This window comes from Mesoplodon densirostris, chromosome 17 (assembly GCF_025265405.1).
Source record: "Mesoplodon densirostris isolate mMesDen1 chromosome 17, mMesDen1 primary haplotype, whole genome shotgun sequence".
NCBI lineage: Eukaryota > Metazoa > Chordata > Mammalia > Artiodactyla > Ziphiidae > Mesoplodon > Mesoplodon densirostris.
In genome coordinates this window covers 11,133,930-11,148,033 of record NC_082677.1, presented here as the reverse complement: position 1 = coordinate 11,148,033, position 14,104 = coordinate 11,133,930, and the positions used below count along the sequence as shown (strand labels likewise).

Here is a 14,104-nt window from a genome sequence, read left to right as displayed (position 1 = left end):
GTCAATACTCAAAAAACCTACCTTAATTTCCCATTATGCATTTACAGAACACACTCTCAGATGATAGCATAAACTGCAGCTTAGATGAATTACATGTTTCCAGAATGCTTCTTTGTAACACTAAAGCACTTTGAGGATTTAACCCAAGTGACTTCAATAGAAGCTAAGCATGAGCAGCATAGAAAGTATAAATGATTGCACCTGTGCAGGTTATATTACTGACAGGAGACTTCCAAGTTTTCAGTAGTTCTCGACAGTTTCTGTAGCAATAGGCCATGTCAGTACACAAAGGAGAAATATTACTAGCCTGAGTGATCTTAACCTTGTCAGAACAGGCAGTTGGGTGCCAGATGCCTCTTTTTCTTACTGTTTTTCATTGAACCTAATGAGTTCATCTAATGCATGTTTGGAAAAATATGGGGTTAAGTTCAGCAAATGACATGATTTCTACATGGTGACCTCATTTAACACATTCCTTCCACCAAAAATCTTGTTTTATGATAACTTATGAAGTGTTTCAATATTTCTTACCTATTAAATTACTCAAATTGCTATTTTCCAAACTACCTTAATAAGGAATAACATGAAAGGAACATATAGCTTCTTGTTAGTATAGCACTAAAAATTACATCAAGATTACTTATTTGCTCTTCAAATAGTAATATTAAGCAAACTATTCACATTAGAGTAATTTAAAATAAACATAAAGATCTGTATATAACTTGTATATCTTGTTTATATTAAATGCAAATTAGTTAAATTGCATAAAAATTAACCAAAACTCCAAAGAGAAAAGAAAATACAGAGCCCAACCACTCTATCGGCTATTCTCTCTACTTATCTTCAATTTCTACCTCTCATCCCTAGCTCTGGTCCCTTTATCTGCAGATCAGTATCTCCCACCCTAAAAGAACAACCTCTTACTCCCGCCTCTCTTCAGGTACTTTGGGTATTTCTCCTTCCTTTCTGAAAAGAATATGTCATAAGAAAGATAATGGGAATGTAGTCAAATTGATAAAGGTTTCAATTCTGGCTCCACAACTTACTAGTTTTCCATGTTATCTTGAACAAGTTAGTTACGCTTTGAAAGCTGCAAGGACCACACTTGAAAAATGTAGATCTTATGTGTGCTATGAGGATTAAGAAATGTATCAGGCTATCACCTGTAATGTGCGTGCTTGATTTAGCTTCCCAAAGGCTTAGAAGATTTCCACAGACATCTCAAAATTAATACATCTAAAAATGGAAGTCTTGGTCATTTTCTTCAAATAATCTACCTCCGTTCTTGCTTGCTTTGACAAATGATACTTATCATCTCGGTACTTCAGACCAGACGGCTAGGTATTATCTTTGAAAACTTCTCATACCTTCATGCCCCACATCCAATCTATTACCATATCCTGTCAATTTTACTTCCAAAGTATGTCTAATTTATCTTCCTGTTTAATCTCTACTGCCACCGCACCTTAGTCCTAAGCAATAGCAGTTCTTACCTAGAAAGCAATAGCCTCCAATGGTTTATTCAGTTACCCTCAATGCCCCCCTAACCTATTCCCTCACTGTACTCAGAATACTCTTGTAAAATTATAAACCAGAATACTCTTGTAAAATTGTATGATACTTGTAGCGGGCAGAATTATGCCCCCTCCCTCCCAACGACGTCCACGTCCTAATCTCCATAACCTGTGAATATTACCTTACATGGCAAAAAGGACATTAAATGGAAGGGCTCTGAGAAGAGACTAACCTGGATTATCTAGGTCGGCTCAATCAAACTTCAAAGCAGAAATCCTTTCCTAGCTGTGCTCAGAGGAAGATATGACTACAGAAGAATAGTCCGAAAGATGCACAGTTCTTGGTTTTAAAAATGGAGGAATAAGGGCTTCCCTGGTGGCGCAGTGGTTGAGAGTCCACCTGCCGATGCAGGGGACACGGGTTCGTGCCCCGGTCCGGGAAGATCCCACATGCCGCAGAGCGGCTGGGCCCGTGAGCCATGGCCGCTGACCTGCGCGTCCGGAGCCTATGCTCCGCAATGGGAAAGGCCACAGCAGCGAGAGGCCCAGGTACCGCAAAAAAAAAAAAAAAAAAAAAAAATGGAGGAATAAGAAACAAAGCCATAAGCCAAGAATATGAGTGGCCTCTGGAAGCTGGAAAAGGCAAGGAAAATGGATTCTCCTCAAGAGCCTCCAAAAAGGCATGCAGCCTTGAGGATGTTTTGATTTTAGCCTGGTGAAATCCATGTAAGACTTCTGATCTACAGAACTATAAAATAATATATTTGTGTTGTTTTAGGCCAGTAAGTCTGTGGTAATTTGTTATGGCAGCAATGGAACACTAATATAACACTCCTCTGCTTAGTTTCAAAACCAGATCCTTAGCATAGTTTACAAGCCCTACATGATTTGGTTCCTGCTTACCTGTCTAAATTCATGGAATGCTTCCCTTTCACTCAATTCTTATGTTCCACCCACATATGTTCCCAAAATATGCCAAGGAATTTCTCTGAATATGTGGCTACCTTTTCAGAAATGTGCTTCCACTATCCCCATTCTTTTTCCCAAACTAACTGACTTCATTGTTTGGTTCAAAGCTTAAATATCACTTCTATAAGGCCTTTCCCAACCCCCAAATTAAATTAGCTTTCTTCTTTTGTACTTTCTCATAATAATCTGTAATTTTATTTCTTAGAATGCAACATAGCTTGCAATTATATATTTAAGTGTGTGGTTTCTAAAAGTCTATCTTCATCACTAGACTGTTAGCTTCATAAACATAGGGACTTTGTGATCACTATTATGTATCTCCAGTACCTAGTATGTAATAGGAAACCATTCATTTATTCAGCAAATACATAATGAATGAATCATAAGGTAAGTTGGAAAAAAGATCAAATTAGAAGATGAAAGAAAAAAGAGAGGAGGGAGCCTTTTGTTGGTACCCTTACTAATACTGAAAACAGACATTTATTTTAAAGAGTCGAAGTTTTAAAAAAATATTTGTTAGGGATAACTGAGCATGATTTTCAGCTATAAATAAGATAAAATATATAGGATATTTGACATCAGTATTCAATAAGAATTCTATATATACTAATGACAGTGTAGAGTACTTGTAAAATAAATTATAATGCACCCATATAATGAATTACGAGTCCATTAAAAATGACTCCAAAAGCAAGATAAAATAACAAATGTGCAAGCTGAAAATCATAGTGTTTGATTATATGAATGTAGCAATTTATTTAATAAATGTTAGCTTTATTTCTAAGTATGCAATAAATAAAAACTGAGTGGTAAAAAAATTATTGGCATATCTTTCAGTGCTCCCTTAATATATATTTCTAAGAGTAAAATTAGTAGAACAAGGATCACGGATATTTTTATTCTATGTAAAATGCACATATTTATATTCTCACCCTTCAAAATTTTGCCAAATTTGAAAATTATGGTACAGTTTTGTTTCAATATAAATGTATTTGATTATGAGTAGATTTAAATAAATTTCCCTTATTTGTACTTACATTGCCTATCTCTTATTAACTTGTTCAGCTATTTTTTACATTTTTCCATTACTGTGATATATTCTTTTAATTGATCTGTAAGAGTTCTTTATTTATTAAGGATTAACTTTTATCACATAAATGTAAATTTTTTCCTGTTTGCATTTTTTCTTGTAATTTTGTTAACATTTTCAGACATGCAGATAAATAAAACTTAGTCATATCTTTACAACTTCAGTCTTTGATGTTATGATTTAAAACATCTTTTCTTATATTATAGAAATATTAATTTTAATTTTCCTGAATTATGTTCAGTTTCCTTTTTCGCTTTAAATTTTAATACATGTGTAATTTATTTAGCATGTTATATGAAATAAGGATATAAATTTATTTTTTTCAATTGGCTACTCCATTTGGTAATACCATTTGCCAAATAATACTTCCTCTTCCATTTGATTAGAAAAATTATATTTATTATATATGAAATACTTATACAAATTCCTACCTATTTGTAGACTGTTTATGCCATATGTCTATTCTCGTATAAGTGGCACAATATCTTAATTATTTTATTTTCTGTGAACATAATTCTTTTCCCTGACAATAAATTGTTAGAGGAAAACTAATACAACATATTTATTTGTAAGTTCACCTAAATATTAACATTCTTCTTTTGAAACCTAATGTGGAAAATTAACATAAAGCTTCTATAGCTTCTAGCACAAGCTATGAATAAAAATTTCTTTTCTCTGTTTTAAGTATGTTTATTAATGAAATACATTTTATGGCTACCATCAATATTCAGCTTTTTAAAAATTATTTAGCTTTCTCAATAACTTACCCATTTACTTAACAAATATTTACTGTATGTACTTCCAAGTGCCATGCTAGATATTAAGAATTACCTTCTTCAAGCACACATTCTAATAGACAAACAAATAAATAAATTGTATAAGTGCAAGAAGGGAAATAAAGAGGATGCCATGATAAGAAAATAAGGTGGTTGTGGGGTGGAAGCTCCTTAGCTATAGTAGTCAGGGAAAGCCTCTGTGAGGAGGTGACCTTTAACCAGACACCTGAAGGATAAGTACTCTCCAGTCATACAAAAAATAGGGAGAAGAGAGAGCCAAAAACCAGGAACAAAATACAAAGATCACGAGGCAGGAAAGTGCTTGGCATGATTAAAGAACTAAAAGGTAGTTTCATTGTAGTGAGCAAATGCAAGAACCACATGAGATTAAGTTAGGAAAGTAGCGATATTTTACTCTAAATGTTATGAGAAATTTTTATGTCAAAAAGAGACATAATCTCATTTATATTTTAAAATAAACTGCAGCAACTATAAAAAAATCAAATAAAGACCAGCAAGACAAGAGGCGAGGAAACCACTTTGGAGACGACTGTAGTAATCCAAATAAGTTAGAACTAGAGTAGTCTTGCCACTATAAGTTAAGACATTTTAACTGTTTTGAAAACTATAGGAATCCCTTAGAAATTTTTAGAAAGAAAAATTATTATATTTGTTATATTATGGAATATTATATGAATGTATTATATTAAATATAAATTACATTTCATTACTTTATTATTTTATATAATAATGTTATTTTAAAACTTGTCATCAGTAACAGACTAAATCAGCGGTCCCCAACCAAGAGCTAATTCAGAGTTTTTTAAAAGGCTCAATAATGAGGTGAAAAAAGGCAGTAAAGTGTGAAGGAGTTCAAGAGTAGTACAGATCAGTCTTCTCAAAACAGAAAATAAAAGCATAAAAGCTTGTATTATTTGACTCCATAGACATAAAATTAAATTTCAATGAATATAATCAGAACAAAGGTAAATTGGGAAAAAAAATACAAAAACTATCCATGTTGTTGACTGAAAGTGTGGGTATAGGTGATCAATCTAGACAAATATTACTGTACTTGTAACTTTTTTCAGTATACATCATAAATAAACAAAAAGTTTTAAGAGCGATTCCCCAAAAGAAATGCCTATATAAACATTTTGAACAAATACTGAGAATATAAATATTTAAAGTTTATAATGTGATGAACTTTTGCTTGTTAACTTATCTAATCCAAGTAGAACTGGCAATACTACTACTCATGGGAATAACATATAGCTAGCCTATTTTTGTTTTATTTTAATAACACGCAGAGTGGAGAAAGCCGTGTCACAGAGTTATGTTGATAGAATGAGAACTCAGAGAGCTCAGAACATGTATTCATTTTATACTTTTACCCAAAATGAAACTAGAAATGCTGTATCTTCAAAATATACCCGCAATGTTCATCAATACTCATTTCCAATAATTTATCCCATACAGTTATAATCAAACATAAATTATATTTCAATGAAAGAAATAGATTCCAGATCCATAAATTTTGTATATACGAATGTCCTTTTAATGTAAAATAAAATACAAGACATTCTATCAAATACATAAAATGATAGGAGATAACTTTTCAAGATGAGCAAAATCAAGATCATTCTTAAGATAGAGATATTTCATTGATAATAACTATTATATAATAAATAATATTATTAAAATAACTTTTATTAAATTATGCAAGATGTCATAGAAACTGTACTTACAACATTCTAACTTTTATTTTTGTTCTTTCATCTTTTCTGACACTAAAAATACATGTTGCAATCCTTTCCTGCTTGGAAGTACTAAGTTCATTTAACACAGTTTATATGTCTGACAAAGAGGCCAGTTCTACTAATTTTTAAAGAGTGGGATGAAACTGGTTTCTTATCCTGTAAAAACACTAAGAATTGACTTTGTATTTCCAACATCATCAACAGAACTTTTCCTCTCAATAACCACTGCATGACAGCACGCAGTAACAGTTACTTACTATCACGTACCATATTATCATATAATTAAAAGAATAAAAATTTACCACATCGGCCTTAAAGTAATTCAAAATTTTATTATACCACTAAGACCATTATGCAGTTCAGCTAAAATTGTTTCATAGTAAACTTTTCTTGATAAAGAAAGCAGTGCATAGATATTCTGATGCAGGCTCCTTAATCAGGTTAACTACTCCAGAGTATATTCTAGTCACTGCAGTTAACCTTTTGGAACACACTTCTACACAAAACAAATTCCAGATGACACTCCAATCTAATCTAATCTAATTTAGTCTAATCCTTCTTAGTTTATACAACTCAGAGTTAGATGCCTTTGTAAGCAATAAAGCTGAGAAGAATTTTTCCTTTATTTCATCATTATGTCCAAAGTTTGCACGTTTATGAAAAATATCTGTCCATTCATCAGGTTGTAATAAGAAATACTTCGCTGCTTTATTTGTTCTATAAGTTGTTCTTCCATATCATTAGCCAATGTATGAAGTACACTGAACGGTGGTATCATCTGGAGCTCAAGGCCCTCTCTAAAATTACTCCAGTTATTGGCAGAATTCAGTCCCTTGCTGGGAAGTGCTCTCAGCTCCTACAAGGTGACCTCAGGTCTTTGTTGCATGGTCACCTCCATCTCAGCAATGAAAAACTTCCTTTATTTCGGATCCCTCTTACACTTTGAGGCTCTCTCATTTCCTCTTCCAAATCAGCCAGAGAAAACTCTCTGCCTTTACAGGGTTCATGTGTTTAGGTCAGAGCTACCTGTATAAATCACCTTTTCTTAAAAGCAACTGTGCTAAAAAGATGTGAATCAAGTATCAAAGGAGAAAAAGAAAAAAGACAAGACTAAAAGACACACAAAGCAATGAACCAACCGTTGAGTAGTTACAATGGATTGAATAATGTTCCCCCCAAATTCATGTCCCCCCAAAACCTGTGAATATGACCTTATTTGGAAATAGGGTCTTTGCAGATATAATCAAGTGAAAATAAGGTCAAACTGGATTAGAGTGGGGCCCATGTCCAATATGACTCGTATTCTTACAAAAAGAAGGAAATCTGGACACAGGCACAGAGAGAAGATGGTCATGTGAAGATGGAGACAGAGACTGGAGTTGATGCTCACACAAGCCAAGGAAAGCTGAGGATTGCCAGCACCCACCATAAGCTAGGAAGAAACCAGGAAGGATCCTCCCGTAGAGCCCTCAGGGAGAGCACGGCCCTGCTGACACTTTGATTTTGGACTTCTGGCCTCAAAAACTATGAGAGAATACATTTCTGTTTTAAGCAAAAAAAAAAAAAAAGCAACTGTGCTAACATATATAACATAACCCTGTCACAAGAGTAAAATCTATCATATTCGCTGTCCCAGGAATTATGCAGGGTGTGTACATGGGAAAATCCTGGGCGGGGGGCATAGTTTGGCTCACCTTTGTTCTGCACAGACTAATCTCATGTTAATCTTACCCAGAGACATCATTCTGACTATTTTATTTTTCATCTCTAAGACTGCAAATTGGTTTTTTTACGAAAATCTTCCATTTTTCTTCACATTATGTTCACTTTTTCCTTGAAATTGAAAAACATCTTGAACATATGTATAATAGATGTTGGAATGCCCTTATCTGACGATTCTGCTATATCTATCCTTTCTATCCTTTCTGAATCTGTTTCTATCGACTGATTTTTTTCTTCTGCTTATGCATCACATTTTCTTGCTTCTTTGCACATTTAATGATTTTTTATTAGATGCTTAATGTTGAATTTTACATTATTTGGTGAAGATTTTTTTTGTATTCCTTTAAAAAGAGTTGGAATTTTGTTCTGACAGAAAATTAAATAACTTATCAGTTTGATGCTTTCGAGGCTTGTTTTTTTCTTGTGTTTTTTTTTTTTTTTTTTTTGCAGTACGCGGGCCTCTCACTGTTGTGGCCTCTCCCATTGCGGAGCACAGGCTCCGGACACGCAGGCTCAGCGGCCATGGCTCACGGGCCCAGCCGCTCCGCGGCATGTGGGATCTTCCCGGACCGGGGCACGAACCCGCGTCCCCTGCATCGGCAGGCGGACTCTCAACCACTGCGCCACCAGGGAAGCCCGAGGCTTGTTTTTTTTCAACTTTTTTGTTGTCATTACACAGTAGCCTTCATTTTAGGGCTAATTTAGTCCCACTAATAAGACATGACTCTTCTGCAATCTCCAGTGAATGCCACCACTGTGCATATTATTGTACATATAATTAGGCAGCCTTAATTTGCAGATGATACTTAAAGAAATATAATGGAATATAAATATAAAAACTATATTTTGCTCTCAATAGCCAGGTATAAATACAACGTATTATATCTTCTTGAAACCTGAGGTGTATGATTGTTTATAAACAATTAGATTATGGATGGTTATTGTATAACAATTGATGAAATTTAAGAATATCCAAATAGGTCAGGAGATGAGGTTAATATTACCTTTGTAAAATGAGTGGGCAAAGCTCTGCTCAGGAATTAACTTGGCAAGGAATCCATGGTTCAAACTTGGATGAGGGATAGATGGTATGACCACAACTGTGGAGAAAATTATGGAATCAAATTTGAGCCAGCATGTAACAACCTGCAACATGGTCCACTGAAGATCCAAGACAGTTCTATATCACTACAACATGCAAACAGTACTAGTAATAAAGACCACGTCTCTGGAGGAAGGAAAGAAGTTATGTATTAAGAGAACGGAAATAATATACTCGTTAAGTAGAGTAATTTTAGCAACATACACAGAGACATACAAACAGAAGAAAATCAGAACTGGAAGGTTCACTAAAATATTGCTTGCTTTATACATATATGACTGTTATGCATGTATTAAAAATGAAGAAAGAGTTGATTAACATATAGAGTCTCAGGGTTTTAAATGGTCAAAAGACATAAACTGCAATGGTAGGATAACATTTAATTTGAAGAATAAAGTTAAAAGTATACTACAAAGAAATATCACGTTTACATACTAGAAATACAGCATGCAACAGCAAAGAATTACAGTTAAATATAATCTGTATTTCCACAACAGCGATAAAAAGTAAATGAGATATGATATGAATATGGAAAACAAAATGCAGAGATTTGACCACTAATTTCTACTCACTTTAAAAAATATTCATTTAATTTGTACATCATATGCATTTATTTAGGAAAGATAATTTCTATTACAAATTAATCCAGTGGTACATGAAATAACCACCAGGTTACTAAGGTCACACTGCAAACAACAGAGAAACAAACTTGATGTAAACACCCAGCAAGAAATGCAATTGATAAAAGGCTCCCCATGATATTAAAATATTAGTTGCCAGAAAATGTGTTTATCATTTCCAAGCAGAGTAGATAAAGCTGATAATGCACGAACTCCTACAACATGAGCATCTTCTATAGATGAGAAAGACAACATGATCCAAAATGGTTCACTGATGTCTAGAAGTCTTTGATTTTAGTTGAAGCAACTTTGGTATAAAGTTTAGAATGTATGTTTGTTTATTATAAATCTCTGACAGAATATTTAGATACTGAAATAACTATACACAATGAAAGAAAGAAAGAAAGAAAGGGATGCTATCTTTGAACTTGGGTATAAAGATTTACATTTTGGTTTACTGTTGATATTGAACTACTATATACGGACCTCCTACTTTCATATGTTTATAAAGTTTAAAATTATACATTTAAAATATATGAGTTATTTGCATATTAAACAGGAGTACAAATGATTTGTATTAATAAATAGAAAAATTAAAACCAAAACTCCCTGATAAAATGAGAATATAGGAAATATTCTACATTTTTGTGTAATTAAAGAATATTAAATTGGCATTTATATACCACCTACTTATAAATACTTGAGGTGATTATGAATAGAACCAGTTTAAATCTAGATGTAAAATGAAATAAAGAGGAGATAAATGATGATGAAAATTCAAATAAGTAGACAAATATTAAGTACCTGTGCTTGTTGGTGAATTTATTTCTTGTCTGATGTTTCTACCTGGTTGGCTTCCAGTTCTTGCAGTCTCTCGCTGGGGTTCTAAAATGTCACGATACTTGGAAACCATCAGAACCGAAATGAAGTAAACAACAGCTAGAGCTAAGAACTGTGCCTGCTTGCTATCATCCTGCATAAAATGAAAAGGCAGTGTTGACACTCAAACTTTTAAAGTATAAGTTCTTAGAGTACAAGAAACTATTGTTGTTTCATCTTCTTTATGGAGGCAAAATATGACATTTAACTTTTACTAAAACTTGCTAAGTATATACTGCTATTTAATAAGTATCATCTAAGTACAGATTAAAAATTCCATAAATATATCATCTGATTTACAGGTTGGAATGTAATTTCAAAAAATGAGAATGTTAAGATTTTGCTGAATATGCCACAAAATTTTATTCTTTGTCCTCTCCACTACTAGTATCTACTACTTCCATAACAACGGAGAATGCATATTTATAAGATATGCAGATAGCACAAGCTTGAAAAGAATAATTTAACATCTGAATAAAAAAAGACAAGAGTTTCAAATATACTTTCAAGTAACTGAAAAAAATTAACAGAATAAAATTACAATTAGAATACATATGCAATTTTAACATACCACTACCTGAGCAGGAAACAATATGAGTAAAATAGGGGAGGTATAAAAGTGGGGGAGCATAAAGCATGAATTTTTTACAAGTTCAATATGAGCTAAAAGTGTGATATGGCAGCTTAAGAAAAAGTTAACACAATGTTTGACACATAAACAGATAAAAAGAAGTAACAGCACCACTATTCTCCTCTGGAAAAATGAGGTCATTTTTCCAGTGCAGAATTGGGAGCCAATATTTGAGGCTCCCAATTTCAAAAGCTCAATGACAAAATGAAATTTTTCCAGAGGAGAGCAGCAACGTGGTAAAAGGTCTGAAAAGGACTGACCAAGTTAGGATAAAGAGATAATAGTTTTAAAAAAGCAGATTGCTGTCTAGTAGAGAAGATAACTTTAAAATAAGTATGCTTTGCAAAAATATAAAGAGCCATATAACCTTGAGAGCTCTATCCAAAAAGCCGAGATAATCATCGTATACGGAAAAATTGTTAATGGGCAAATCTAAATGACCTCTAATACTATTTCCAGATTAGACTATATCTAAGTAATCATATATAGATGGTTATTAAGCCTTTTTTCTAAGCTAGGTTAAAAGTGATACTCAAGCCAAAATTGCAAGTAATTACCTTGGCCCATAGATAACAGAGAAATAACGAAAACAAACATGCTTTAAAGTCTAGTAACTCCATAAACAGGCACTTTACATTACTACTTCATTTAGGCACAATGTGAGCAAGATTCAAAATTTATGTGCATTTGTTAGGAAAAAAAGACAATGAGAAATATTTATTGATGATTTAATACTATGAAACAGAATTAGTGCAGGTAATGCAGAAAATGACCAAACTAGATTAAATTTGTTCTGAAATATTATAAATATAGTATTTCATACTCTGTGGGTAACAGACAGCTTTTATATATATAATTTTTCCTTAAAGACCTAATTTTTTATCTCATGTGGTTTTGAAATTAAGGCAACTAAAAATGACTATTGATTCGTAAAAATTTCAAAAGTTAAGTAGAAATATTACTATAATTTCTACAATTGACTGTAAAATATAGCAATTGTAAAACACTTCCAAATTTTGCAGATTATTTAAAATGAAAATAAAAGTGTACCTTAGAATTTACAAAATATGGTGGTAAAAAAGAGAGTGCTTTGCAAAGATCTACCTTGGGATTCTGACTCTACCTCACACTAGCTGTGTAATCTTAATGTTTTTGAGTCTTAGCTTTCTCTTAAACTTTTACTGAAAGCTGAGGTAATGTAAACTAAGTGTCTGATACACAGTATAGACTCAATGAACACAAATTATGTTACCTCCATGATGTTTGGAAGGTACACCTGGGAACACTAATTCCCTTCCTTCAGGAAGAAAGCTAATAAGCACCACTGTTGGGTTATCCAGTATAGTTACAAAACATCTATAGATACTAGAAAAATTATGATAATCCACCACAATAACCTGATTCAGAATTTACTAACAATTTAAATGCAATGTCACACTTAACATAAACCCCTTCTATGTTAGGTTCGAATGGGTCTCTTGGAGATGAAGACATATTCCATGTTTAAATCATCTGTCATTAAAAAAAAAATTCTTTCCACAACATGTTTTTTTTCAGGATGAATAATTCGCACTTCTAAATGGTTAAACTGTCAGTGAGTAATTTTTTTCCCAAGTCCAAATTCAAGTCCAGATTATAGAGTTTCTCACAGCATGATTTTTATACTATTATATGTTTTATCTCCTATTTTTAAAAATTCCTTTATTTTTTATTAACTACAAAAGCAATACAGATTTACTACAGAAAATATGAAAATACAAAAAAAGTACAAAATAAAAACTGTTTACCTAGAGATAATCACTGGTAGCACTTGGGTACTTTTTTCCAGACTTTTTAAAAAAAGGTGAACATGTGCATGTATGTACACTTGGCATACAAATGTAATATTTGCGTAGTATAAGTATTCTGCATACTGCTGCTTTCCCTTAAAATATATCATGAGCATTTTACATGTCACTAAGTTTCCCTCAAAAATATGATGTTAATAGCTGCACAGTTTCTTGTTAAATGAATATACTATGATTTATTAAGCTCTATATTGGATATTTATAATGTCAATTTTCCTGAAGGCAACTCTGATGAGCACATGGGCTTAATAGCTTGAGGAGAACCACTGGGTAATAGCATCAATATTTATAAGAGTTTTAACACACGTTGGTAAAGAGCTTTCCAAAAAGTTTATTCAACTTCTATTCCTACCAGTGATAAGTCATAGAGCATGTTTCAATGCATCCTTGTAATGACAGGTACTATTATTTAAATTTTTTAGTTTATTTAATGGTAAAATATTTATCTCACTCTTGTTTTAAATTTGCATTTCTTTGACTACTGGTTATACTGACTTTTAAATCATACGTTTGTTACCTTATTTTCATATTTTATATCCATTGCCTATTTTTCTGTTGGTATGGTTGTAATTTTCTTAGTGATTTATAAGCGCTGATATATATTAAAGAGTGAGAATTTTTCTATCATATATTCCTACCATGCGGTATTATGCTGTATGACTTAAATATATATATATATATATATATATATATATATATATATAACTTTATTTATTTATTTATTTATTTATGGCTGTGTTGGCTCTTCGTTTCTGTGCGAGGGCTTTCTCCAGTTGCGGCAAGTGGGGGCCAGTCGTCATCGCGGTGCGCGGGCCTCTCATTATCACGGCCTCTCTTGTTGCGGAGCACAGGCTCCAGATGCGCAGGTTCAGTAGTTGTGGCTTACGGGCCTAGTTGCTCCGCGGCATGTGGGATCCTCCCGGACCGGGGCACGAACCTATGTCCCCTGCATCAGCAGGCGGACTCTCAACCACTGCGCCACCAGGGAAGCCCCACTTAAATATATTTTAACCACTTTCTCAAGTACAAAGTACTCTATCCAATTTATTATTAAATGTAAATTTAAAACATAAACTTCCTTCTATGTTTCATAAATCATCAATTAAAATAAGAAAAATAGAATCCAAAATGGCTGATAAATAGCAACTAAGGAGTACTGCCAATATTGCGTCTGCAATATTGTGAAATGCTGTG

General features: G+C 33.0%; 1 protein-coding gene across 1 annotated transcript in view; it reads right to left on the bottom strand.

The window, feature by feature from the left end:
- Positions 1–14,104, bottom strand: part of NBEA (neurobeachin) — a 610,373-nt gene that overhangs the window by 407,078 nt on the left and 189,191 nt on the right. The window contains exons 28-29 of the mRNA XM_060080316.1: positions 10,358–10,526; positions 8,836–8,931 (exon numbers count right to left, since the gene is read on the bottom strand). Coding sequence (XP_059936299.1) covers positions 8,836–8,931; positions 10,358–10,526 — 265 coding nt within the window. The remainder of the gene's footprint in view (positions 1–8,835; positions 8,932–10,357; positions 10,527–14,104) is intronic.